Raw genomic sequence first — 27398 nt, 5'->3', positions numbered from 1 at the left:
CAGGACACCACGGACAGCAGTGAGGGGTCTGGCGTGGAAGGACCTGGAAATAGCACAAGTGCAACTAGAGGGGCCTGGACAGGGGAGTAGATCTGATTGGAGAGGGGTGAGTGCAGGGCGTCTGTCCCTGTGACGCTGAGATTTCCTCCCCACCACATCAAATAGGGGCCCAGGCTCTGCCCGCTCAGGGTGGAGATGTCCATCCTTCACTCCTGGGGAGCAAACAAGCAGTCCTTATACCCAAGAGTAACACACACTTTTCAAGTCAGTCTCATTAAGCATTTATTAGACACCTATTAGGTGCCCTCCCCCCGCCTCTGGGGACAGAGAACTCAATGACTGGGTGTTCCTGCCCTCAGGGTCCTCACAGCCCATCTCCCCAGGGCAGAGCCAAGGGAAAGCTCAGTACTTGTCAGGCAGGCCATGGGGTCGGAAGTGGTTGGGGTCTTTGCCACTCCGGCCCCATTCGTTGGCAGCCTGGTCAGCCTTCGAATCCTCCACTCCGTGGCCGCTGTCTCCATACTTGAAAAGGTCTGTGATTCTCTGAGAATTCTCTCTGGCATCACTGGAATGGAGGGAGGCAGGTGGAGATTCATTAGGGGCTGCTGAGCAACAGGCCCCCGCCCCCACCAATCCCTTCTCTTTCCGAGGGATGGCTGAGAGGGGCCCAGGCCAGAGGGGCTGAAACACGGACCCTGCTCCACACACAGCCCAGGTCAGCCCAGGCTGGTCCCCGTGCCCACAGCAGGAGGGTGGGAGGCCCCCATTCCCACTGGCCTTGCTCTGGCTCTGCCAGCCAGTCAGACCCCACACTGGGCACAGAGGGGAGGGTGGGCAAGAGGACCAGGAGCCGCTGTCTCTACAGGAAGCTTCTCTACTGTAGGCCCTTCCCGGCTCTCTAAGGCCGCCATGCTCAGCCAGGCCATCCCTACATTCCCGGGGCCCTTGTTACCTGATGACTTTAGCAGCCCAGGCGCCCCCAGGACCCCTTTGTGCAGCATCATAGTTCCCGCGGGCATGGAAGTATTTGTCGGAATTTTTGTAATTGGCTTCTCTCATGTCAGAGTAGGCTCTGTACATGTCTCTAGCCCCTGGAAAGGAAAGAAAATGGAAGTGATCCTCTCTTGACAAAATAGAGAAAAAGTTTTTCTCCCAGTGATTCTAAGACTTCAGCCTTTGACAAAATCCTCAGACATTTTATTGGCTGAGATAAATATTTCTTTACTTTTCACTCCCCTGGGTGAATGTTAGGAGAATCACACTTGGTGCAAGTTTTATTCTCTGTGAGTCCATTCTAAGTACTTTGCTACTTGGTTTTTGAGTGTGTGTGATGTGTGTGAACAGGAGGTGGGGTCGTCTTTAAGGGATGCTTCTTGTACAAGGGAACCTCTCTACCTGGGAAGGACAGGGGCCCCTTGGACTGGGGCATGAGGACAAAGGCAAGTCTGAAAGAGGCTGCTGACCCAGCGGGCTCCCAACCCAGTCGGCGGGAGAAATTCCTCCCTGCGGGCAGCGTGAAGACAACTCAGGCCTGTGTACGTCAGAATATCCGGGGCTTAGGTGGCACCAGAATTGACCAAACTCAATCATAAATGTAATTGATAAAGATGAGTTCCCCCAAGGGAACTTTATAGAAATGGGGTCACCATCAAGGCAGAAAATGGCAACTGACCCACCAGCTCTAAAGTCCAGTGTTCTCCCCAGTAAATGGAAGAGTATTGACTTCCACAGAGTGCTTATGCAGACAAACTGAGAAAATACGCATAGAACTTCTGGAAGGCTGTAGTTGCCCAGGATGCTATCACCGCTCTGGGCTTTAGGAAGTCTGGGACAAACTCAGGAAAGGGACTAAGGAAGAGGAAGAGCAAGTGAGTTACAGACTGAAGGAATCTGATCAGGCTACAGCTGTGCCTGTGAGAATTTCAAAGGATCGACAGTAAACCCTCAAAGCAGTAATCAGTGACTCTCACCAAAAAACAAAAATAAAGATAAATGATGTTGTGTAATACACAAATCGTGGCACTGAGTCTGACTGCTAAGTTGTGTTCCTCTTGCTCCCTTGCCCAGCCAGGCCCCAGGCCCTCAGAACCACCATCACCTAATTCCTTGTGCCTGTTGACTGTGGGGAGCGGAGCTCTGCAGTGTGGCCCTCTGCCTCTCCCAGGGCGTGTCTGCCATTTGCTCAGATACACAAGAGGCTGTGTGATCCCAACAAACACCACCCCCCCCCCCCCGCCCACACCGTGGGCCATGCACTCTCTGGTCTGGGAGGCAGGACAGCGCTGTTCTATCAAGGTCTGGGGAGCTCTACCCCGGGGGCCATCCAGTTCCGCTTGAGGACTTTGTCAGACTCTTCATTATTTTGTGCCTCAGGTCCTCTGTCAAGGGATTATGGCCTCTACACTGCAGGGCTACAGATTAAAACCTGAGGATGAAAACAAATTCATTCATCCACACAAAACTCTTAGAACAGTGCCTAGCACAGGCCCAGCTCAGTGACTCCTGGATGGAATGAGGTCCCCCTTTCCTGGCAGCCTGAGACCCAGCCACAAGTGGTCCCTGACTTCCCGCTAGGTGGCGCTCGCGTCCCAATTGTAAGGAGGGCACCGGCACCCTGGACCCCAGCTCTCTTCCTGCTCCTGCTCCAAGTTGAAGCCCTAAACTCAGTGGCCTCCAGCCTGGGGATCCCCTGGAAGAGTGCAATGCTGCCTAGAAAAGCCAGGGGTGGAGCGATAGGACAGATGTGGTTTAAGGAGAACGGCCATGTGTAGTAAGTAAGCCCTAGAGACCTAATGCACAGTATAATGAACACCAAACAATATTGTAATTATGAAATATGCTATAGTCTAGTTAATTACTTCAACTCCTAAAAAGAAAGGATAATTATGTAACATGATAGAGGTGCTAATTATAGCTACAGTGGCAATCAGATTAAATATATAAATGCATCAAATTAACATGACATACACCTTAAACGTATTCAATGTTATATGTCAGATATAGTTCAGTTTAAGAAAAAAAGCCTGGGAAACTGCTATCTTGAAAACCATGCTTCTTCTTTTCCCACTTGTGGCCTTTGGCCTGTGTAGACATGGCCTCCGCTCTGGGCAATCCTGGAGGGAATCCAGGGGCAGCCTCCCCCTGCTCCCATGCTTTTGACCTTACCTTGGCCAGCTTCCTTGAGGAAGCCTAACCATCTTTGGCTGCTGACGCCCAGGACCAGGGAGCACAAGAGGATGCCCAGGACAAGCTTCATCCTGCTACAGACTCAAAGACACACAAAGATGACAGGTGTTTAGTTTTTGTTTGGTCTGATTTGGGGGGAGGGGTGATGTTGACCTATTGTATTTCAAAACTGAGCCACACTCAGGATTATCTCTATCTATATATCCACACACACAGACACACATGCATATGTGTACACATACATCCGTGTATATATATATATGTATGTACGTATGTGTAGAAAGAGGTAGACAGTATGTATACATATATTAGGCAGGCGATACATAGATACATAGAGAATTCCAAAGGGTCCACTTGTCCATTTCCACTTGCCTCATTGGAATCCCAGCATGAGAGACTGCGCTGCACTTTTTTTTTTTTTAAAGTATTTATTTATTTAGTTGACAGAGGTTACGAGTAGGAGAGAGGCAGGTAGAGAGAGAGAGGAGGAAGCAGGCTTCCTGCCGAGTAGAGAGCCCGAGATGGGACTCGATCCCAGGACCCTGGGATCGTGACCTGAGCTGAAGGCAGATGCTTAACCCACTCCTGATAGAAACCACTATGCGGGGCGCCTGGGTGGCTCAGTGGGTTAAAGCCTCTGCCTTCGGCTCAGGTCATGATCTCAGGGTCCTGTGATGAAGTTCTAAAACCTAGGTGAGGTTCGGTGGGCTGAGGTCCAGAGCCAATGACCAAGAAAGAATTCTTGAGACATCTTTGGTGCAAAATGGTGTTTTATTAAAGTACGGGGACAGGACCTGTGGGCAGAAGAGCTGCTGTGCCGTTATCCTGAGGAGTGGCTGATTATATACACAGGAGTTGGGTAGGTGAAAACAAAGGGGGAGATGTTAGTCTCTAAGGAATTTTGGAAGCTAGGTCTCCAGGACCTTGAGGGGCTAGCTATTGTTGGGAGAAAGGTTATTTATTACTATTAGTAAAAATCTTCTTGTGAGATCCTTTAGATCCTTCTTGTGAGATCCAATGGGCCATATGCTTGGGAATGATTCTCGAAACTATCTTGGAGATCTAGAGATAAAGTTTCACATTTCTCCTATCAAGTGTCCTTGTTAGTAAGATTTGGGTTTAGAAGAAATTTAACTTTATTTAGGCCTTGAGGAACTGAGTTATTTGCCTCTGGAAATTGTGCTATTGTTAAGATAGCTTCTTTGTTGTCAATCTCTAGGACATTGGTAAACCAAGGGAGATTCCTGTCTTGCAGGATTGTGATCTCTGCAAGTTAACTATTTGTTTTTCTTTTAGGGCAGTCAGTCAGGGGTGCCTGAGGAATGTCACACATATTACCGAGGGGAGCGGGTGGAGAAGGGGGTGCAAGGTGCCAGCTTTTGCTTTGTCCTCAGCCAGCCTTCTGCTCCCTCATCACTGGGATCGAGTCCCCGTATGGGGCTCTCTGCTTAGCAGGGAGCCTGCTTCCCCTTCTCCGTCTGCCTGCCTTTCTGCCTACCTGTGATCTCTGTCTGTCAAATAAACAATAAAAAAAACACCAAATCTATAAAAAAAAAAAAAAAGAAAGAAAAAGAAACCACTTTGCATTTCAATCCTCACCTATGAGCCCTGACACCCAATGTATAAAAACTTCCAAAGAAACGTCTGGGCATTGCGTGACCATATACCAGTCTGTAGAATGAGATGAGTGAAACAATGCACAAATATTGGTGGAACGCCTGCTCTACCCATCCCAGTGCCCCCACCGAGGAAGTACACGACTAAATCCCAGTCCCAGAAAGCATTCACATCTGCTGACTCCTAATAGTCAGGCTACGAGACGCAGGGAGGAAGCAGAGAGCTGGGACACAGCCCAGGAATGCTGTGGGGAAAGGGAATCTGCAGAGAACAAGTGTTGGAAAAATTCTAGCACCTTACCTTGGGCTGTGGCTTCCCGCAGATCTCCCAGTGAAGCTGAGCTTCCTATGAGAAATGCCTGCACTTTATATGCTGGGGCTGTGCTGGGGCAACAAGGGGAAAGACAGGTTTGAAGCCAAACCCTGAGATTTGGGAAATTTTCCTTGGCCAGAACCCAGCAGCTTGCACAACAGGATCCTTCCTTGTTCCTCTAAGGGTCTATTCAGCCAGAGCAGCCCCACCCCAGTTGAACTGTCATTTTGCTTTAAACTTAAATTGACTTTGCTCCAGGGGAACTTACTTAAAAACAAGTCCTGGAAACCAGTCCCACATAACAAAGTCCAAGTACAAGGGTGGGTCAGGCCAGGTGGAGGTATTCAATCAGTGGGGGCGCATACCAAGGAGTATGGGCCCCTCCCTCTGGGCATCTTTTGGGCGCCAATTCTGAACTAGGTGATAGGCTGGTTCAAATGTCTACTAGGGTAAATTGTAATTCAGTTGGTCACCTAGCAGGACTGTGCAGCTTTCTCTGTGTGTTACAATCTCATTGGCCACCTGTGCATGGCCAGGCCCAACCACATGGCCTTTGCTCTATAAAAGTTAGTCTGGAAAGCAGGGAGGGGTCATCCTCTCTGTAAGGGGTGGCCCCGACGGGTCTGTTTGACCGTAGGTTTGATTCTTGATGCTTGGCACGAAATAAAGCTTTGCTTGACTTTTGCTTTGTATCAGTCTTGCTCCCTTAATCATGGACCCATTATTGGGGTACCCATTTTGGGGGGGACCCAACATTCCCATCTAATTTCCCAGGTTGTGCAACCTGGCAGCTTCCAGAGTGCAGCAAACTTGGGGTTTTCTGCCTGTTTTCAATCTCCTTCCTGGTGAGGAAAGATTTCCTTCCCAACACAATGAGGTATTGACAATGGGTGTGAAGAGTAATCAACATTAGACAAGAGATTTGATTGTCTAAAGAATGAGCATAGAAGGCGAATGGAAGAGCAAACAGGCTCCACTGAAGGAAGAGATAAGGAGAAGCTGGGTCCCGGGGGAGCAGGGGTAGGACCGGAAGGACCGGGAACAGAAAGCTTCCAGCACCAGCGTGGTGGCCTGGATGCTGGAAAAGGGAGTCCTTCAGACTCGAGTGTGTTCATGACCAGTGGCTGTGGGAGCTCCTAATGGCAGGCTCTAATGGGGGACATCGTGGGTCAGTAACATTGAACTTGTCACGGAGAAATGACATATCCTAGAAATGATCAGGAAATATCCAATTGGCTGCTAAATGATGAGACTAGAAGATTCCGGAAGGATGCAGAGAAAGTTGGATGCAGAGCAAGAAAGCTGGGAGGTTGCGAACATGCAGAACAGCTGTTTCGGCTGGAAGAACAGGACTGGGTTTTCCTCTGGGAGTTTAGGAAAATGATGGTGGGAAGCAATTGCATGCAGGTCTTATCAGAGGGATGGGGGCCCTGGTCCCCTCATCTACCCCCTCCCTGACCCTGTTTGTGAAAGGGAAGTTTTAGAGGTCATGGGATTTTCCTGGAGAGGAGAGGATGGTGCATGTGTGATGTGACAGTGACGATGGGGGGTGGAGAGGAAAGACCTGGTTCTTGTCACAGTGGGGTTCGGGGCTGGAAGCCCAAGGCAGTAGGGCCAGGGAGGCCCAGCCCAGAGAGTGCTGGCTCAGGGGTGTTACCTGGGGTGCGTCTGGGACACGAGGAATATGAACAGACATTGCAGGTACAACACAAGTGCCTCCAGGGCTCATGAAAGCAAAAGTTGGAGCCTGGACAGCCTGGAGGTTGGAAGATACGAAGCAGTAGCCAGGAAGGAGGTGGGACTCGGGCTCCATTAGGAACCTAGAGAGGAAGCAGGAGGCGGAATTCTGATTTGTTACAAGACTAGAGGAGTTCTGGGTAGGACATTGCAAAGGGGACGCTGACCCAGGATGAAGCCGATCAGGCAAGGATTCCACTACTGGGAGGGAATCAGGGTCTTGGGTTGGAGCCTGCTAGCATGAGGAGTGATGCCTGTTTCTGGGTCTGGGTCTTATTTGAATTCCTGTAGGTACAGTGAGAAGAGAGGTGTAGGGCAGATAGCTGTCAAAGGATCCCTCTGTCCCTGTGGTTCTTATCCAAGGAAATGGTAAGCAAAATCTGGATATTCTCCACCCAAACGATGCCCTGGGAAATGTGGGGTCACTGAGGTCTCCCTGGTCCAGGCCCCTGAGCTGCTTTGGCTCCCTTAGTCCCAGGAGTATATATGTGGGGAGAGGGGCAGATGTCAGCCCTCCAGAGCCAGTGGTGACAGGGAGCTTGGGGGCTGCTCCCCAGAGGAGGCGGTGTAGTGCCCACACCCCTCCTCCCTGGCTCCCCAGGGCAGAAATCTGGGGCCAGTGATCCTATCCTGTGGCATTCTTTTACTCCCTTGGGGCCGCTCCTTGCTGGAAAGCCCTCCCCACTTTCAGACATCATTCAAGCCATTCCCTTCTTTGACAGAAACATTACAGACACAGCGAGTACACTTTCCAGAACCAAGAGGTGCTCCTCACGGGGACTTGGGCCAGCAAGGCTTGTCTCTTCCTTTGTTCCGTCATGTATTCTGTGTTCCTGGAAGGGACGTGCAACTCCCTGCAGGGTCAAGCTTAGAACAGGCAGTGGGGACAGGCAGCCATCCCCTTTGTGTCTCCTGTGGACACAAGAGGAAAGACGCTGGGACGGCGGTTTTCAGATCTCCAGGCTGCTGAGGCCTCCTGAGTCTTGCATGAGTTGTTGTGTCTCATGTGCAGAGACTGTGTCCGTGAGGGCCATTGTGCCAGCTTCATTAGTAGTGACAAGCCCTTTCTTGCCCAGAAGTGACCTGGTTTACAGAGGACATGAGATGGTCCCTGTTGGTCCCCCCCCCCAAATTGGGTACCCCAATAATGGGTCCGTGATTAAAGGAGTGAAACTGATACAAAGCGAAAGTCAAGCAAAGCTTTATTTCACACCAAGCATCAGGAATCATACTGACTGTCAAACAGACCGGTCGGGGACCCCCTCCAGAGAGGACGACCCCTCCCTGCTTTCCAGACTAAATTATTTATTTATTTATTTATTTATTTATTTAATTAATTTATTTATTTGAGAGAGAGCATGAGCGAGGAGAAGGTCAGAGGGGAAACAGACTCCCCATGGAGCTGGGAGCCCAATGCGGGACTCGATCCCAGGACTCCGGGATCATGACCTGAGCCGAAGGCAGTCGTCCAACCAACTGAGCCACCCTGGCGTCCCCAGACTAACTTTTATAGAGCAAAGGCCATGTTGTTGGGCCTGGCCACACACAGGTGGCCAATGAGATTGTAACACACACAGGAAACTCCACAGTGATGCTAGATGACCAATTGAATTACAATTTACCCTAGTAGACATTTGAACCAGCCTATCACACCTTGGTTAGGATTGGCGCCAAAAGGCTCCCAAAGGGCCGGGGCCCATACTCCTTGGTAGCTAGGAGACAGTATGTGCCCCCACTGATTGAATACCTCCACCTGGCCTGACCCACCCTTGGACTTGGACTTTGTTACCTGGGACTGGTTTCCTGGACTTGCTTTTAAATAAATTCGGGGAGGGGGGGCAGGGGGAGGGAGGTCAATTTAAGCTTTTGCAAAATGGCAGTTCAACCGGGATGGGGCTGCTCTGGCTGAATAGGCCCTTAGAGTCCCCCTCCTCTAGGAGCCCTGTGTGACCAGGCTGTGGAGAGGCCACAGAGACCTTCCTTTTCTCGGTTACAGTGAATTTCAGTGGATGAGAAGAACAGCAAGCCTGTGAGATCCAGAAGCCAAAGCTAGACAGACAAGATACCCCACAGGATAATGTGACCAAGCGAGGGTAGGAGACCTGGGGCCCAGACTTGGAGGGACAGCAGAAGGAAGGTTGAGCAGTCTCCTGAATTTCAAATGAGAAGAATGATGATACCTGCCTGCGAGATTCGCACATATAAGAAATAAAAAATTTGGGGGCGCCTGGGTGGCTCAGTCGATTAAGCCTCTGCCTTTGCCTCAGGTCATGATCTCAGGGTCCTGGGATCGAGCCCCACATCGGGCTCTCTGCTCAGCGGGGAGCCTGCTTCCTCCTCTCTCTCTGCCTGCCTCTCTGCCTACCTGTGATCTCTGTCTGTCAAATAAATAAAATCTTAAAAAAAAAAAGAAATAAAAATGTGGTCATTCAGAAGATGAGAATGTGTCTCATATATATTTGGTCTTTCACAGGGGCTGCCTCCCAAACCCTGGGAATTCCCTAAGTGTTGACAGTGACAAATGTGTCTTTAGTTACATTCATAGGTGACTCTGGGACCTCACGTAAGGATGGGGGTTGACTGCCAGAAGACCCAGCCATGTGATTAGGGGGACCTTTCATTCCCTCCTCCTGACCTTCATGGAGAGGTCAGGGATTGGAGGGTTTAATCAGTCACCCATGGCCAGCGATTTAAGTAATCCCTTATGCAATGAAGCCTCCATAAAACCCAAAAGAACTGGGCTCAGGGAGCTTCCAGGCCGGTAAACTATGTGGAGACTCAGGAGAGTGGAGAAACAGGACCTGCGGCCTGTGACCTTTCACCTTGCCCTCCATGTTTCTTCTGGCTCCGATTTGTATCCTCTTTTATAAGTAAATATAAGTAAGTGTTTCCCCGAGTTCTGCGAGTGGTTCTAGCACATTAATCGAACCCAAGGAGGAGGTGGGATCAACACTGTCTGGGATCGGTCAGAAGCACACAGAAGAGTAGGGTTTAGGATGGACATCTGACTGGTGGGGGATGAAGAGGTTGAATCCTTAACAGGAGGGATCTGTGGTACCTCGAGTAGAGGGTGTCAGAATTGAGTGAAAGTCTCACACACCCTGCTTAGTGATGTGTGAGGGGAACCCCTCAGACACTGGAACTGGGTCTGGGACCCTAAAACCCTGTCTCATAGGGCTGTTGTCGAGATGGGGTCATTAAGTCTGAAAGTGGCCTGGGTCCGATCTGAGCACTTGAGCAAACCATTTTAATACAGTGAATTCTCGGGCGCCTGGGTGGCTCAGTGGGTTAAGCCGCTGCCTTCGGCTCGGGTCATGATCTCAGGGTTCTGGGATCGAGTCCCGCATCGGGCTCTCTGCTCAGCAGGGAGCCTGCTTCCCTCTCTCTCTTTGCCTGCCTCTCCATCTACTTGTGATTTCTCTCTGTCAATAAATAAATAAAATCTTTAAAAAAAAAAAATACGGTGAATTCTCCTGGCTTAGCCAAGGCAACTCATAATACTTTATACATTGCAGGAGACAGGAAGATTAATTAGTATGTTATTATGGAGGCCACACATCATGAAGACTTTAATAAGTAAAATTACCAAGCAGAGTTCTATTTTTAAAGATCCTGGTTTAGAGGCACCTGGGTGGCTCAGTCACTTGAATATCTATCTGCCTTCGGCTCAGGTCATGGTCCTGGGGTCCGGGGGTCCTGTTTGGAGATCCAGCTTCTCCCTCTTCCTCTACCTACAGCTCTGGCTACGTGCGCTCTCTCTTTGGGAAACAAATAAATAAAATCATAAAAAAAATAAAGATCCTGGTTTAATTTTTCAGGACATAGCAATATTCTTTCAAGTCTGGGTGTCTCTGAAGATCCCTTTGTCAGAAAGAACTGTGGGCAGGACAGTGTTTTGGTGCAGAAAACAAGCTGGAGTGCTGGAAGCTGTGCAAGAGAGGAGGGACATTCTCTCCTTGCCTGGGCAGGACTCTGCCCCCAGCAGGTGGGAGGTCCCGCAGTTGTCTGCAGCCTAAGCCCTGCAATTCTACTGCATAGCCCTGGGAGAAAGAGAGCCTTGAGGAGCCCAAACCATACCATGGGGAACAGAGAGGACCAACGTGGTTTGGGAAAAGACGGAATATTGACTGTGTCATCGTTTGAATGTAAAGGCCCCTCATTTAGTGAAATAAAACTTCACCTGGGCTTCCACCTGCCTGTGTTCCTTTTACTTTTACTCTTCACACTTCTCTTTTCTTTCTTTTTTTTTTTTTTTTAAAGATTTTATTTATTTATCAGAGAGAGAGGGGGAGAGAGCAAGCACAGGCAGACAGAATGGCAGGCAGAGGCAGAGGGAGAAGCAGGCTCCCCGCTGAGCAAGGAGCCCAATGTGGGACTCGATCCCAGGACGCTGGGATCATGACCTGAGCCGAAGGCAGCTGCTTAACCAACTGAGCCACCCAGGCGTCCCCACACTTCTCTTTTCAATCTGAACTACTTCTTTATTTTTTTTTTAAAGATTTTATTTTTATTTATTTATTTGACAGAGAGAAATCACAAGTAGATTGAGAGGCAGGCAGAGAGAGAGACAGAAGCAGGCTCCCTGCCGAGCAGAGAGCCCGATGCGGGACTTGATCCCAGGACCCTGAGATCATGACCTGAGCCGAAGGCAGCGGCTTAACCACTGAGCCACCCAGGCGCCCTGAACTACTTCTTTAGTATCCAGGTGAGAACATTTGTGGGCATCCTTTGAGGCTACGATTCAGGTACGATTTAAAATATTGCTGGTTTTAAAAAATAATTACTATATCCAGTACAAGAATACCTTTTTAAAAAAAAATACCTTTTTGAAAAAAAACTTAATTAACAGAGTATATCAGTATAAGAGACAAAAGAATGTTCCCCACCAAAGATGTTCATGTCTTGCCTTTTTTTTTTTTTTAAGTTTTAGGTGATTTCCTTTGATGAACACTAATTTTTAACATTTATTTATTTATTTATTTATTTAAGTAATCTCTACACCCCACAGGGGGCTCGAACTCACAATCCGAGATCAAGAGTCCCATGCTTTACCAACTGAGTGAACCAGGAACCCCTGATGAACACTAATTCTTTTTTGTAGTTTCTTTTTCAATATCAAGTTGTATTGTAAGGGGATCATTATCTCATTCATTCCTCTGATAATCAATTTCCATAACCTATTTTGTGTCTTTGCTCCAAGTACAGAGACATCATTTACGGCTTAGCTATCCTCACCAACACTATGGGATATATTTCACTTTTCTCTCAAGCTGGAGAATTTTCTTTAACAGCTACCACTTCTGTAAAGGGAAGTTTTGCTTTGCTTCCTTTTTTTTTTTTTTTTCTTTCCTCCTGGGGAATCCTTGAAGCGCTCAGCTTAGACTCAGAGGTGTAGCTGTAGTCTCTTCCCCATCCTTCAATGCACGCAGGGGGATAAAAAGAAAATATCACATTCAAACAACGGAGGAAAGTATTACATTCCTGTGTCCGATGTTGATCACATGCTGCATGTTCTTCCCGAGGAAACAAACGTGGCAGGGGTCGGTCGGGGCGGGTGCGGAAAGCATCCATCAGAAAAGGACATGTTGGGATAGCCCCTTTCAGCTTCCTGCGACCAGGATCTTCACCTCCACGGTTAACCTGTAGGGGGCAGCAGCTCTCCCAACTCCGGGGCAAGGCAACCTGCTGAGGCAGGGGGTGGTTCCTGCTCGGGCTCCTCACTCTGCCTCTAGCCCAACAGTAGTAACTATCAGACCTAGAAACCATCACTGAAGAGAACAGATCTACCATGTTTCTCCTCTCAGCCGTTCGCTGGGGGCTCACAGGTCAGAGAACACCTGCATCCCTGCATGTCCACCCAGTGACATCTGACAAAGCCCCAAGACAGCCATCAGCCACACTAAGGACAACACTACACAAAACCCCACAGTTACCCGACCTTCGAATGACTGTAGCATTTCTCAGCTTGCAGGCTCTTCAGCAGGTTGTTCTGAGCTGGTGAGAGCCAGTTCTGAGGCAGACAGACTCTCTGTGCAGACCCAAAAGGTTCATCCAGGGCCTCTTTTCTAGTTCAAGTTTGGGCATAATACAGAGTCACTGCTCTCCGATCTCAATTTAATCAACTTACAGTGACACAGCACGTGTTCATTTAGATTAGATAACACCCAAAGGTATTTATGTAAGTTAGATACTTTTTTTTGTTGCAAGGAAACATAGTCATCTTTAGGAAGCCCAAAAATATTAGATAATTTGAAATGATAGATAACATCTCTCCTCCCAGGATCTACTCGGAGGCCACATGTTTTTCAGGAAAGTTATACAATCTTAGGGGACACTTAATTCTACATTATACAAGCTGTGGTAAAAAAAAAAAACAAATAAACAAAAAAACAAAAAAAAAACAGAAAATGAAGTTGTACAGCTCACTTTAAAGAAGCTAGAATAATCTTTTTTTTTTTTTAAATATTTTATTTATTTTATTTGACAGAGATCCCAAGTAGGCAGAAAGGCAGGCAGAGAGAGAGAGGAGGAAGCAGGCTCCCTGCTGAGCAGAGAGCCGGATGCAGGGCTTGATCCCAGGAACCTGGGATCATGACCTGAGCCGAAGGCAGAGGCTTTAACCCACTGAGCCACCCAGGCACCCCAGAAGCTAGAATAATCTTGATCCCAAAACCAGAGCTGGGCAATACAAGAAAATAAAACAATAGCCCCTTTTTGTTTTCAAAGACACAAAAATTCAAAATGAAATAGTGTTAACAAATCAGATCTGAGTGTGAAAAATGCGTCACCTGGACTATGGACTGTAGTTTTTTCTTGGATTGCACAAAGAGGTCAAAACTATGATATTAGTCATTGTAAAAAAGGTAGTAATATTATGTCAATTGATAGCCTAAAGGAGATAAATAATGTCATCTCAATAGATAAAAAAAATAATTTGAGGAACTGAAGACATAGTCATGGTTCCAAAAAAATCCTTTAGGACACTAAACATTGAAGGTAACTTTCTTAAATGTATCCAATGAAGTTATAGTAAAACATATTGCTTAATGGAAAACTTGTCATCCATTTCTCTGAGGATGTAGAATGAGCAAAGATTGCCAACTATCACCACTGTTTTCTATCATAGTTCTGGAAGCTGTGGAAAATACATAGGAATAGAAAAAGAAAGAAGAGAGAACAGGGATTGAAAGGCAGACATAAAATTGTCATTCCTTGCAGATAGTATAACCATCAACCCCACAAACCCACAAATCAACAAACTGCTAGAATTAATAAGGGAATCGAATAATGGAACCCAACACTTGATCCAAAAATCAACCACATTTCTCTATACTGGAAATAACCAAATAGAAAAAAATGATTAAAAATAAGAAACCAGGGGCACCTGGGTGACTCAGTCGATTAATTGTCTGCCTTCAACTCAGGTCCTAATCCCTGGATCCTGGGATGGAGCTCAGGAGATGTATCCTGTTATTATCCTGCACTGTATGCACAAAAGTTACTTTTGACAAAGGAGTGCTTGTATGTGTTGTATATATTGTTTGTATATGTTTACATATATTGTTTGTATATATTACGTGCACATATATGTGTATGTTATATACAACATAGCATGTATATGTTATATGTATATATTGTTATATGTATACATCTACATCTACATGGAACATATGCTATATACAGAGACATATAACATGTGTACATATTTATATAACAACAGGATAATAACTTTATCCTATCTTATTCTTTTTTTTATAAAGATTTTATTTATTTATTTATTTATTTATTAGGCAGAGAGGCAGGCAGGGGGAGGGGAAGCAGGCTCCCCACTGAGCAGAGAGCCCAATGCGGGGCTCAATCCCAGGACTCTGAGATCCTGACCTGAGCTGAAGGCCGAGGCTTTAACCCACTGAGCAACCCAGGTACCCCTATCCTATCCTATTCTTGCACCGGCAGGAGAAGAGGGCAACTCTTCTTTCTTGCAGTGAGCAATTTTCCTTCACAGGAGGTTAGTACGGCCTGTCCTTTTCAAGGCCAAGTTCTGAAATAATACTGGTTCGCAAGCCTAGGAGAAAACCGAATCATATGGGAGAGAAAAGATCAGAATAGGATTGTTAACAGATGGAATGTGAAATATGGACATCAGCAACATCCTTTTCCTCTTATCATCCATTCTAGACTTTCATGGGGGACCCTGACACATTTACCAATGTGTATCTCATTCCAATCTTTATTAATCACTATTGATATGTATGGGTGCATTTGCACATTATGTTGTTGGGGGGAGTGATGAGAGAGAAAGGCACATACACGTACATTATATGACATTCGCAGCTTCTCCTCATCTCAACACTGGAATCCCAGTCAGGGCAGGAACTGGGTTGTTGGTTTTCTCACCTTTAACAACCAGCACCTAGGAGAATGCCTAGAATATACTCAATATAACGAGCCTTACTTGAATGGGCATGTTTACTGAAGAAAATGTGCCAAATATAAAATAAGTATAAGGAGAAAAAGAATAAGCAGCGCTAATTTCATCAGCCTGGATTGGGGGAAGGGCGGGAAGAAACTCCTAGAACCTTCCTGTCTGGCTTCTGGTCTATTGTTTAAATGTATGTATATATATGAATCCATGAGCAAATACAGGGATATAATTGTCATTTGATATTCTGCTTTTTCGCTGAACAACTTCTCATGAGCATTTGTCCTTGTTTCTACTCTTCTCCACCCTAAAGGCAGTGACAAAGCTGAAATTCAAGTGTGGTCTTCTGGGAGGGGGCACCTGGATTTTTCCCCATCTGCCATGCACCTGCCACCTGAACTTGGCGGCAGGATAGCACATCCACTGGTAAATGTACACTATCATTTAATTCAGTTATAAAAAATATGCACAGCTTAATGAGGGCTCTCTCGGGAGAGGGCTACCTGGATAGGAACACCAATCTCTTCTGTGCCATGTCCTGCTCTGTTCCGGGGCCCCGCTCAGTTCCTGCCACATTCTGGGAGCTCATTCAGTACGCCTTGAACAGAGAATGGATGGATTGATGAGTTTTGGAAGCATCTTTCCCAGGGCAAATAGGAGGAGGTTTTGAAAGGCCAGTTGTTAGATTACTCAGACCTTCCTAAATGGGTGCCTTCAGGGGAATTAAGGGAATTTCCCTGAGCAGGGCCACTCCCCCCCAGGTCAGATCATTCCGGGAACACAGCCCTCTGGCCAGCCTGGAGTTCTTGGCACTTTCCCAAGCTCTTTCAGCAAAGGCACATGTGGGTCATTGACTGGAGTCTTTGTGAACATGTTTTAAACAGCATGGCTTGACGGCACTCCATAAATCATTAAGTGTGCACACCACACACAATCTTCTCAGAAAAGACCCGAATTGTCTTTCCCCTAGTTAGAGCCCTAGTTAGAGATTTCAAAAACTGAACCTGGGAAATCAGAGAATTGGGAAAGGGCTCCCTTTGCACCCAAGTTTGAAGAGCAGACTGTACGGTGAAGTTCTTCCCTGTCCCACACCTGAGGACCAAGAGGGTCCACGTACCCCACATCCTGGGAGCTCATTCAGTAGGCCATGAACAGAGAATGGATGGATTGATGAGTTTTGGAAGCATCTTTCCCTGGGCAAATAGGAAGAGGTTTTTTTTTTTTAAATATTTTTTTCAATTTATTTATCTTCAGAAAAACAGTATTCATTATTTTTTCACCACACCCAGTGTTCCATGCAATCCGTGCCCTCTATAATACCCACCTCCTGGTATCCCAACCTCCCACCCCCCCCGCCACTTCAAACCCCTCAGATTGTTTTTCAGAGTCCATAGTCTCTCGTGATTCACCTCCCCTTCCAATTTACCCCAACTCCCTTCTCCTCTCTAACACCCCTTGTCCTCCATGATATTTGTTATGCTCCACAAATAAGTGAAACCATATGATAATTGACTCTCTCTGCTTGACTTATTTCACTCAGCATAATCTCTTCCAGTCCCATCTATGTTGCTACAAAAGTTGGGTATTCATCCTTTCTGATGAAGGCATAATACTCCATAGTGTATATGGACCACATCTTCCTTATCCATTCGTCTGTTGAAGGGCATCTTGGTTCTTTCCATAGTTCGGTGACCGTGGCCATTGCTGCTATAAACATTGGGGTACAGATGGCCCTTCTTTTCACGCATCTGTATCCTTGGGGTAAATACCCAGGAGTGTAATTGCAGGGTCATAGGGAAGCTCTATTTTTAATTTCTTGAGGAATCTCCACACTGTTCTCCAAAGAGGCTGCACCAACTTGCATTCCCACCAACAGTGTAAGAGGGTTCCCCTTTCTCCACATCCTCTCTAGCACATGTTGTTTCCTGTTTTGTTAATTTTGGCTATTCTAACAGGTGTAAGGTGATATCTCAATGTGGTTTTAATTTGAATCTCCCTGAGGGCTAATGATGATGAACATTTTTTCATGTGTCTGATAGCCATTTGTATGTCTTGATTGGAGAAGTGTCTGTTCATATCTTCTGCCCATTTTTTGATATGTTTGCCTGTTTCATGTGTGTTGAGTTTGAGGAGTTCATTATAGATCCTGGATATCAACCTTCTGTCTGTACTGTCATTTGCAAATATCTTCTCCCATTCCATGGGTTGCCTCTTTGTTTTTTTTGACTGTTTCCTTTGCTGTGCAGAAGCTTTTGATTTTGATAAAGTCCCAAAAGTTTATTTTCGCTTTTGTTTCCTTTGCCTTTGGAGACATATCTTGAAAGAAGTTGCTGTGGCTGATATCGAAGAGATTACTGCCTATGTTCTCCTCTAGGATTCTGATGGATTCCTGTCTCACGTTGAGGTCTTTTATCCATTTTGAGTTTATCTTTGTGTACAGTGTAAGAGAATGGTCGAGTTTCAATCTTCTACATATAGCTGTCCAGTCTTCCCAGCACCATTTATTGAAGAGACTGTCTTTTTTCCACTATATATTTTTTCCTGTTTTGTCAAAGATTAATTGACCATAGAGTTGAGGGTCCATATCTGGGCTCTCTACTCTTTTCCACTGGTCTATGTGTCTGTTTTTATACCACGCTGTCTTGGTGATCACAGCTTTGTAATAAAGCTTGAAATCAGGTAACGTGATGCCCCAAGCTTTATTTTTGTTTTTCAACATTTCCTTAATGATTCAGGGTCTCTTCTGATTCCATACAAATTTTAGGATTATTTGCTCCAGCTCTTTGAAGAATACCGTTGGAATTTTTATCGGAATGGCATTAAAAGTATATATTGCTCTAGGCAGTATAGACATTTTAACAATGTTTATTCTTCTGATCCAAGAGCATGGAATGGTCTTCCATCTATTTGTGTCTTCTTCAATTTCTTTCATGAGTGTTCTGTAGTTCCTCGAGTACAGATCCTTTACGTCTTTGGTTAGGTTTATTCCCACCTATTTTATGGTTCTTGGTGCTATAGTAAATGGAATCAATTCTCTAATTTCCCTTTCTGTATTTTCATTGTTAGTGTATAAGAAAGCCACTGATTTCTGCACATTGACTTTGTATCCTGCCACGTTGCTGAATTGCTGTATGAGTTCTAGTAGTTTGAGTAGTTTGCACATTGACTTTGTATCCTGCCACGTTGCTGAATTGCTGTATGAGCCCTGCTGGTGCTCTTCTCAAAGTCTTTTGGGTTTTCCATATAAAGAATCATGTCATCTGCGAAGAGAGAGTTTGACTTCTTCATTACCAATCTGGATACCTTTTATTTCTCTTTGTTGTCTGATTGCTGTTGCTAGGACTTCTAAAACTATGTTGAACAAGAGTGGTGAAAGTGGGCATCCTTGTCTTGTTCCTGATCTCAACGGGAAGGCTGCAAGCTTTTTCCCATTGAGGATGATATTTGCTGTGGGTCTTTCATAGATAGATTTGATGAGGTTCAGGAATGTTCCCTCTATCCCTATACTTTGAAGCATTTTAATCAGGAACGGATGCTGGATTTTGTCAAATGTTTTTTTTGCATCAATTGAGAGGACCATGTGGTTCTTCTCTCTTCTCATATTAATTTGTTGCATCACATTGATTGATTTGCGAATGTTGAACCATCCTTGTAGCCCAGGGATGAATCCCACCTGATCATGGTGGATAATCTTTTTAATGTGCTGTTGGATCCTGTTGGCTAGGATCTTGTTGAGAATATTAGCATCCATATTCATCATTGATATTGGTCTAAAATTCTCCTTTTGGGTAGGGTCTTTTCCTGGTTTGGGGATCAGGGTAATGCTGGCTTCATTGAAAGAGTCTGGAAGTTTTCCTTATGCTTCAATTTTTTGAAACAGCTTCAGGAGAATAGGTGTTATTTCTTCTTTGAAGGTTTGGTAGAATTCCCCAGGGAATCCGTCAGGTCCTGGGCTCTTGTTTTTTTTTTTTTTTTTTTTTTTTTAAAGATTTTATTTATCAGAGAGAGAGGGGGGGGGAGAGAGCAAGCACAGGCAGACAGAATGGCAGGCAGAGGCAGAGGGAGAAGCAGGCTCCCTGCTGAGCAAGGAGCCCGATGTGGGACTCCATCCCAGGACGCTGGGATCATGACCTGAGCCGAAGGCAGCCGCTTAACCAACTGAGCCACCCAGGCGTCCCTGGGCTCTTGTTTTTTGGGAGGTTTTTGATCACTGCTTCAATCTCGTTATTAGATATCGGTCTATTCAGGTTGCCGATTTCTTCCTGGTTCAATTTGGGTAGTTTATACTTTTCCAGGAATACACCTTAAAGAACAACAACAAATCAAACCAACTCCACACATAAGAAGGGAAATCATCATGATTAGAGCTGAGATCAATGAGGCAGAAACCAGAGATACAGTAGAATGTATCAATGAAACTAGAAGCTGGTTTTTTTGAAAGAATCAATAAGATCGATAAACCATTGGCCACACTAATCCAAAAGTAAAGAAAGTCCAAATTCATAAAATTATGAATGAAAAGGGAGAGATCACAACTAACACCAAGGAAGTAGAAACAATCATCAGAAGTTATTATCAACAGTTATATGCCAATAAGCTTAGGAGGAAGTTTTGAAAGGCCGGTTGTTAGATTACTCAGACCTTCCTAAATGGGTGCCTTCAGGGGAATTAAGGGAATTTCCCTGAGCAGGGCCGCTCCCCCCCAGCTCAGATCATTCCAGGAACACAGCCCTCTGGCCAGCCTGGAGCTCTTGGCACTTTCCCAAGCTCTTTCAGCAAAGGCACATGTGGGTCATTGACTGGAGGCTTTGTGAACATGTTTTAAACAGCATGGCTTGACGGCACTCCATAAATCATTAAGTGTGCACACCACACACGATCTTCTCAGAAAAGACCCGAATTGTCTTTCCCCTAGTTAGAGCCCTAGTTAGAGATTTCAAAAACTGAACCTGGGAAATCAGAGAATTGGGAAAGGGCTCCCTTTGCACCTAAGTTTGAAGAGCAGACTGTATGGTGAAATTCTTCCCTGTCCCACACCTGAGGACCAAGAGGCTCCACGTACCCCACATCCTGGGAGAGCATCCAAGAAGCAGCCAGATTTCGTGCGCCCCAGGGCCGATGATGAGGTAAAGGGCAGCCCCGTGAGATCACCACCTCCTTGGCCCATTCTTCCTCTGGGCCTAGCAGAAGAGACCAGGGCAGGAGGAGAAGGGGCCCTCGGGCACTCTGGGGTCTGCTGGAGAGACCACTGAGGATAGAGGAAGGCAGTGGCTGGGCCAGGAGGGCCGGGTACAGAGAATACAAGGCACTCCTAGAGAAAATTAAATGTATATTCTATGACAAGGTGAAATTTTGTCCATTTCCCCAGGATCTTACTGCAGATTTTGGTGTAAATTTCAACAGTCGCCCAAAGTACCTCATTAGCACGTTCTCCAGATGAAACCTTGCACCACACATCTGTACTCGGTGCAATCCCAAGATGCCTCCTGGGTCTGTCAGCTTTCGAACAATACTTCTACTTCATTCACCCATTTCAACAAATATTTAGTTAACAAGCATTAGCTGTGCCCTGCCGCATGACAGGTACGGAGGATAGAGGCTGACACATACAGTAAGAGAGACCAGCTTTTTGCTGGTGGATTTCCTGCCTACTTGCCCTAAAGACACACCGGTAAAGGGATAATGCAACAGAGGGTGAGGTGGGCCCTCCAGGGGTACGGGGCCCAACAGTCAGTACAACTGGATTCCTGCTGGTCCCAGTCGGTACAACTGGATTCCTGCTGGTCCCTGTCCTGCATCTCAGGTGCCGTCCCTCCTCTCCTGAAGTTTCTTCCTTCAGAGCAGATGCTTCTGCTCCCTCTGGGTTTCATTCCCCCCCCCCCCCACATTGGCTCCATCCCACTCCTACTTGCTCCCCCTTGACTTTGGTGCAGCTGCTCTTCCATCCACTTTACCTTCGGTGTCTGCAAACAAGACAGTGGAGTGAAATATTTAAAGGGCTTGGCGAGAACAACCCCCATCAGCAATTCTGGACCCTGTGTAGTTATCCTACAAAAATGTGAATGAGAAACAAAGACTTTCTCAGAAAACAAGGTGAGGGACTCTGTTGGCCTACACTTGCCTGGCACAAAATAAGAGAAGTTCTTTAGAGGGAATGGAAATGATCGGGGTGGAAAGTCAGATCTGCATAAAGAAAGGGAGATCTGTGAGGAGGGAGTAAGGCAGGGCCGAAGAGTACTAATGACGGCCCATACGTTCACGTTAGGTCAGTCCAGACGGAACCACACTGGGCTGTCATCTCTCCCAGTGTCTGGAGCCTGCTCTCAGCAGCGACGGCCACAGGGCGCCCTGCACCTGTTTCTCCCGCCCCCGCCTTCTTTGGCAGAGCCCTGCCCTCTCAGACCAAGTCTCAGGCAGTCAAAGCCCGCACCTGCCCTGCTGTCCATCTAAGGTCTCCCGTGGCTAACTACTTTATAGGCATGTCCTTCACACGCAAATGCAGTTTGTCTTTGCGCTATAGAATTGTATCATTAATCTTCTTCCCTTAGGAGTTCTCAGCAATTTCTCTTTCAGAGAGGAGGCACGGGAAGTCATCAATTTATATACTTGAGCTCCATATCCACATTTCTTTGTCGGTTTCCGATGCTGGAGCCGGACCCTGCCCACGTTTCCCTTGTGCCCCGGAGCGAGGTGCTAAACTCTGTCAGTAGAGGGCGCTGGAGGGACAAGCAGGAAGAAAGACCTCTGCCCTTCAGGTCCTTGGAGCTTGGTCTCCAAGCTTCAGTGGTGCTCTTCTCAAAGCAGGGCCCTGACGGCCACTCACCAGAGGAAGTTTCTTAGGTGTCCCACTGAGGTTTCCTGACAGTATCCGTGATTCTCCATTGGATTTCCAGGGTGTTCTGCAGCGCCCTGTGTTAAGTGGGAGCCTAACTGTATACCACATTCTGAGTTACTTAAACCACAGAAACGTTATTTCACCTCTTCCTGGGAGCTGGGAAGTCCAAGATCAAGGTCAAACTAATTTGATAGTTGGTGGGAGCTGTCTTCTTGGCTTGCAGATGGACACCTTCTATCTGTGTCCTCACAGGGGCAGAGAGGAGGGAGCAAGAGCTCAGTACTGGGTATTTATAGACGCTGATCCTATCAGACCAGGTTCCTCACTTAGGACTTGTCTTAACCTCAGTTACTTCCCTAATCCAGTAGACAGCCACGTGAGGAGGTGGGGCCTCAGCATATGAATGAGAGGCGGGGACACAGTTCAGCCCAGAACTCCGCCCCTGGCACTCCTGTCTCAGGCACCTGGACAGCCTATCCCTTAACCTGCCGTGGGCACCCCTGGGGCGCTTGCAGCAGCCCAGCTACATTCCCAGCTCAAGTGCCCGCCTTCAGAGTTTCCTGCCAAGTGTCCTCCTGGCACCTCATTGGGGGAGTCCTTATTTGTGGGTGGTGGCCCGTGATGCCCAACAATCTTCAAGGGCCATCCCGTGGGCTACAGAGTTTCCAACAAAACCCATAGCTCAGCTTTATGTATCCTGTATCCCTTAGTGTTTACTCATGTCTCAGTTAATCACTCCTTCTGTTATTTCCCATCTCAGACAGCTACCTGGTGTCTGTCTCCTGCCTGGACCCAAGCTGATACAGGGGGCTTCTCCACACCCTGCTCCCTCCTCACTATCACTTCCCCAGTTTTAACTGGTTAAGGCAGAAGTGGTGAGGAAAGATCACCAGGGAGGTGGCATCACCTCTCCACAGAGGCCTGAAGTAAGGCAGTGAAATAAGGCAGAGAAAAATGGCTCTGGACATGTTTCTTAGAAGTCAGGGACAGAAACTGGTTTTCAATGGATTTGAAACCAATAGAAGATCAAGGTGACAGTGGCCAGATCAGGATGCCACCATCCCATCCTTCCATCGCTAAGTCCTCTACCCCCAGGGACAGAGACCACTGGGGAGCAAGACAAAGGGAACTAGACCCTGAGGACAGAGAAAGTGACAGGACTCCATGGACAGCAGTGAGGGACCTGGCCACGGAAGGACCTGAAACAGCACAAGTGCAACCAGAGGGGCCTGGACAGGGGAGTAGGTCTGATTGGGGATGGGTGGGTGCAGGGAGTCTGTCCTGTGTGACGCTGAGATTTCCTCCCCAGCACATCAAACACTGGAGCCCAGGCTCTGCCCGCTCAGGGTGGAGATGTCCATCCTTCACTCCTGGGGAGCAAACAAGCAGTCCTTATACCCAAGAGTAACACACACTTTTCAACAGTTAGTATCATTAAGCATTTATTAGACACCTATTAGGTGCCCTCCACCAGCCTCTGGGGACAGAGAACTCAATGACTGGGTGTCCCTGTCCCCAGGGTCCTCACAGCCCATCTCCCCAGGGCAGAGCCAAGGGGAAGCTCAGTACTTGTCAGGCAGGCCAGGGGGTCGGAAGTGGTTGGGGTCTTTGCCACTCCGGCCCCATTCGTTGGCAGCCTGGTCAGCCTTCGAATCCTCCACTCCGTGGCCGCTGTCTCCATATTTGAAAAGGTCTGTGACTCTCTGAGAATGCTCTCTGGCATCACTGGAATGGAGGAAGGCAGGTGGAGATTCATTAGGGGCTGCTGAGCAACAGGCCCCCGCCCCCACCAATCCCTTCTCTTTCCGAGGGATGGCTGAGAGGGGCCCAGGCCAGAGGGGCTGAAACACGGACCCTGCTCCACACACAGCCCAGGTCAGCCCAGGCTGGTCCCCGTGCCCACAGCAGGAGGGTGGGAGGCCCCCATTTCCACTGGCCTTGCTCTGGCTCTGCCAGCCAGTCAGACCCCACACTGGGCACAGAGGGGAGGGTGGGCAAGAGGACCAGGAGCCGCTGTCTCTACAGGAAGCTTCTCTACTGTAGGCCCTTCCTGGCTCTCTAAGGCCACCATGCTCAGCCAGGCCATCCCTGCATTCCCGGGGCCCTTGTTACCTAATGACTTTAGCAGCCCAGGCGCCCCCAGGACCCCTTTGTGCAGCATCATAGTTCCCGCGGGCATGGAAGTATTTGTCCGAATTTTTGAAATTGGCTTCTCTCATGTCAGAATAGGCTCTGTACATGTCCCAAGCCCCTGCGAGAGAAGGACAAGGCAATAGGGATATCAGGTGGACAGAGAGCCAGTGGCAAACCATAGGGAAGAATCAAGGAATGGCCTTCTCCCACCGACTCGAGATTTCTGCCTGTGCTCCCAGCACCCTTGGGCACCCGAGGCTGAGAACAGGCTTCCTCCTAGTTTGCTTCTCCAGGCATCCCTAGTGAGGGTGCTGGCAGTAGGGCACAGCTAGGCTGTACCTATGCTATCTCCATGCTCCATCCACCGAGAGCTCTATGTGAGCTGTTCAAGAGGAGGAAAGAGGTGTTATCAAACAGCCTTTCTCAACCACAGCACCACTGAGATTTGGGGCCAGATAATTCTCTGTTGCTCAAACCCATTCTGAGACTGTAGGATGCGTGTAACAGCTTCCCTAACCTCTCCTGCTAGATGTGAGCAACATATGCCCTGAGGCTCACAACCAGAAATGTTTCCAGGCATTGCCACGTGTCCCCAGGCACAAGATTGATTGCCCTTGGCCAATGAAGCACAGTTGGTGAGGCCCTGGGGACAGGGAAGTCCGATTCTGAGAAAGGCCCAGGAGCACAGCGCCTTTGCCCCAAGGCCTAGCAAATCCGTTCTTGCAGAGCGAAGGCAGATGACTGTGACCCGAGTCCCTCTGAGTGTTGGGGCATAAATGGCACCCTGACAACTCTCTGAATAGACCGTTCAGATGACAGCTTGAGAAAGCACGCACTAGAGCCCCGGCCCTCAGCCATCCTTGGCTGCTCGTTCTAATCACCAGGGGCCTCTGAACGTTCTGGTGGCCAGGTCAAACCCCCCTCCTCGCCCGGTTTCCTGAGCCTCTCAGGGATGGATCTCAGGCATCAGGGGACTGAGAAGCTCCCCCGGTGAGTCCAACACCATTGGAGATTGAGAGCCCCCCAGCTTTGGGAAGTGACACTCAGACACATCTAACCTGGCTAGAGCTCTGACCTCCTCTGCAGCTGGGTTCTAGCCTCTTTGCCACCTGCTGCCTGGATGGCAGTCTCTGACCTGGGACTCAGCTGCTCTAAGCCTCAGCTCCCTCCCCTTCATGTGGGGAACACACCTGCCTCACCAAGGGATCCTGAAGTCAGAGTCAGAGAGCAACTGTCTCAGCTTGAGCAGAGTTAAGGCCCAGGAAAGGGGAGGAAACAGATCTCCCAGGGACAGCATCACTGACAAGAGGAAGCATCAGGGAGAGCCACGCTGGAGGTGTCTGTAAATTAGTCAGTCAGGAAATGGCAGGAAGGGTGGAAGCAAGGCTGGAAGGGAGGAAGGGAGGAAGAACGGGAGGAAGGGCTGACTGAAGGGAGAGAGGGAAAGGAGGAGGAGGGACAGCTTTAATCAGACACTGTGCCTTTTGTCTGCAGGAAACTCTGTGCCATTTCAAGACTCATTTTGTGTCTTCTAGTCGAACTGACACTTCAGCTGGGAATGATGATGGCTCCTTCTCTAGTGACGGATGGACACAAACCCTGTGCCTTTCGATCTGTTTCATGAAGAGCTCCCCAAACACGGGGCACATTCTACCACATAGGGAAACACACCCTTGCAAGTGCTCAGGGCAAATCCAAGTGGCCCGTGGATGCCACCCCCATCCGGTGACCTTACCTTGAGCAGCCTCACCAATGAATGAATACCATTGGCTGCTGACCCCCAGGACCAAGGAGCAGAAGATGAGGCCCGTGAAAAGCTTCATGGTGCTGAAATGAAGGAAGGAGAGGGTCAGGGGGGCAAGGACAGGACCCACACCCCCTCGGGGATTTGCAGGTCACACGGAGCCTGCTGTCCATTCCTTTTGTTCTCAGTAGACTCTCCGGGTCCACGCAGGAAACACTGCAGTAGGTCCTCACTCAGAACCACAGTCCCCAGGGCTGAACCCTTCAGCCTGACCCCAGGGCTGGCTAAGAGGTCCCCAGGGTGGCACTGATGGGGCAACAGGACAGATAGGACCAACTTGTCCCAGCCTAGAGCAGCCTGTCATCAACCAAAAACCGTATCATCCACAGAGTCTACCGTGTGCCACTCAGTAAGCACAGACCTCATAGGGGACAAATGCAAAGCAGAATTATTATTTTTCAAGGGATCTATGTCCTGTTGGGAAAGAGAAAAGAGAGCCTGATATTCCATCCAGTCCCTCCTTGGAGTAGCCCCTCACCTGAGTTCTGGTGGAGCAGAGCTGCTGGTCCCTGCCTGCTGGGGAGAGGTGGCTGGTATTTATACTGAGCCCTCCCTGCTGGGCACACGGGAAGAGAAGAAAAACCAGACTTGGTGCCCGGAAAAGTCTCCCCAGGTCATGGCCCCTAGAGACCTGCAAAGGAGAACTTACGGGACCCCGGTGGTTTTCTTCATCCACAGGTCAATTCCCGGTTGTGCAATCCTGAGGAAAAAATGTTGGCTGGTTGTGCTGGCAGCCAAGGCTCTGGAGGAGGGTCCTGCTGTCAGAGCTGGAGGGGCTGTGGAGAGGAGTGGTGTGGAGCCCGAGGGGGTGGCCCACCGACCCCTGGAAGGTGTGTGGTTAGATAGAGGACAGCTCCTCTAGCCACGACCTTGCTGCCCTGCTCACTTCCTCAGGCTGGTCCCTGCCAGGCCAGATGGCAGATGTGCTAGAAATGAGAAATGACACACTTTGAGTTTATGCCTAAAGCTCTTGATCTTCAGAATAGAATGGTGAGCCTCACCAAGTCCCTTGGGTGCCCTGGGAGGTCCTTGCCCCAGTCTATGTGCACCTGCTAAGCTTTCAGCTCTGAGGCCCAGTGAAGCCCTGCTCAGCTGGCTCAGCCTGTGAGCATGTGCATTATGGAAGCCAGTTCTTGGGTTGGGAGTATCTGATTCTGCCTCACCTACCCAGTCCTGGAGTTGTGTCATAGTGGGAATGAGAGTGTTAGGTGCAAGGGACTAAAACGGTAACCCTAAGAAACCTACAATAGGACATCCATTATGAGAAAATGGCAGTACATTTGGAGAAAGATCAGGTTCCCAGTCAGGGGATAGTTGGGGGAAAGCTTTTACTGGTATTTCCTGGGGTGTCA

At 48.1% G+C, this 27398-nt stretch overlaps 1 protein-coding gene across 3 annotated transcripts; it reads right to left on the bottom strand.

The window, feature by feature from the left end:
* Nucleotides 1-265: 265 nt before the first annotated feature.
* LOC309872713 (serum amyloid A-2 protein-like) lies at nucleotides 266-26579 on the bottom strand. Of its 3 annotated transcripts, none has more exons than XM_082747337.1 (4): nucleotides 5104-5360; nucleotides 3166-3267; nucleotides 953-1091; nucleotides 266-565 (listed from the first exon to the last, which is right to left on the bottom strand). In XM_082747337.1, exons 2-4 carry the CDS (start codon nucleotides 3254-3256, stop codon nucleotides 403-405), a joined length of 393 nt encoding a protein of 130 aa, XP_082603463.1. In that variant the 5' UTR covers nucleotides 3257-3267; nucleotides 5104-5360; the 3' UTR covers nucleotides 266-402. The 3 variants fall into 3 exon arrangements, with proteins under 3 accessions (XP_082603463.1, XP_082603464.1, XP_082603465.1); XM_082747338.1 differs by having other exon boundaries at nucleotides 3166-3260; nucleotides 5104-5267; XM_082747339.1 differs by lacking the exons at nucleotides 266-565; nucleotides 953-1091; nucleotides 3166-3267; nucleotides 5104-5360 and adding exons at nucleotides 23535-23834; nucleotides 24222-24360; nucleotides 25978-26069; nucleotides 26525-26579.
* Between the last annotated feature and the right edge of the window lie 819 nt (nucleotides 26580-27398).

The sequence above is a fragment of the Mustela nivalis genome (assembly GCF_964662115.1).
Source record: "Mustela nivalis genome assembly, chromosome: 9".
Taxonomy (NCBI): Eukaryota; Metazoa; Chordata; class Mammalia; order Carnivora; family Mustelidae; genus Mustela; species Mustela nivalis.
Note: the sequence above shows the minus strand (reverse complement) of the source record. Positions and strands in the feature narration are given on the sequence as shown.

Bases quoted from the DNA above. Each gene is read 5' to 3' on its own strand.
- LOC309872713 (XM_082747337.1), bottom strand. From the start codon at position 3,256: ATGAAGCTTGTCCTGGGCATCCTCTTGTGCTCCCTGGTCCTGGGCGTC. The intron at 1,092-3,165 runs GTAAGGTCAAAA...TTTCCTTTCCAG, and splicing joins CCTCAAGGAAGCTGGCCAAG to GGGCTAGAGACATGTACAGA. The intron at 566-952 runs GTAACAAGGGCC...CCTCCATTCCAG, and splicing joins TGGGCTGCTAAAGTCATCAG to TGATGCCAGAGAGAATTCTC.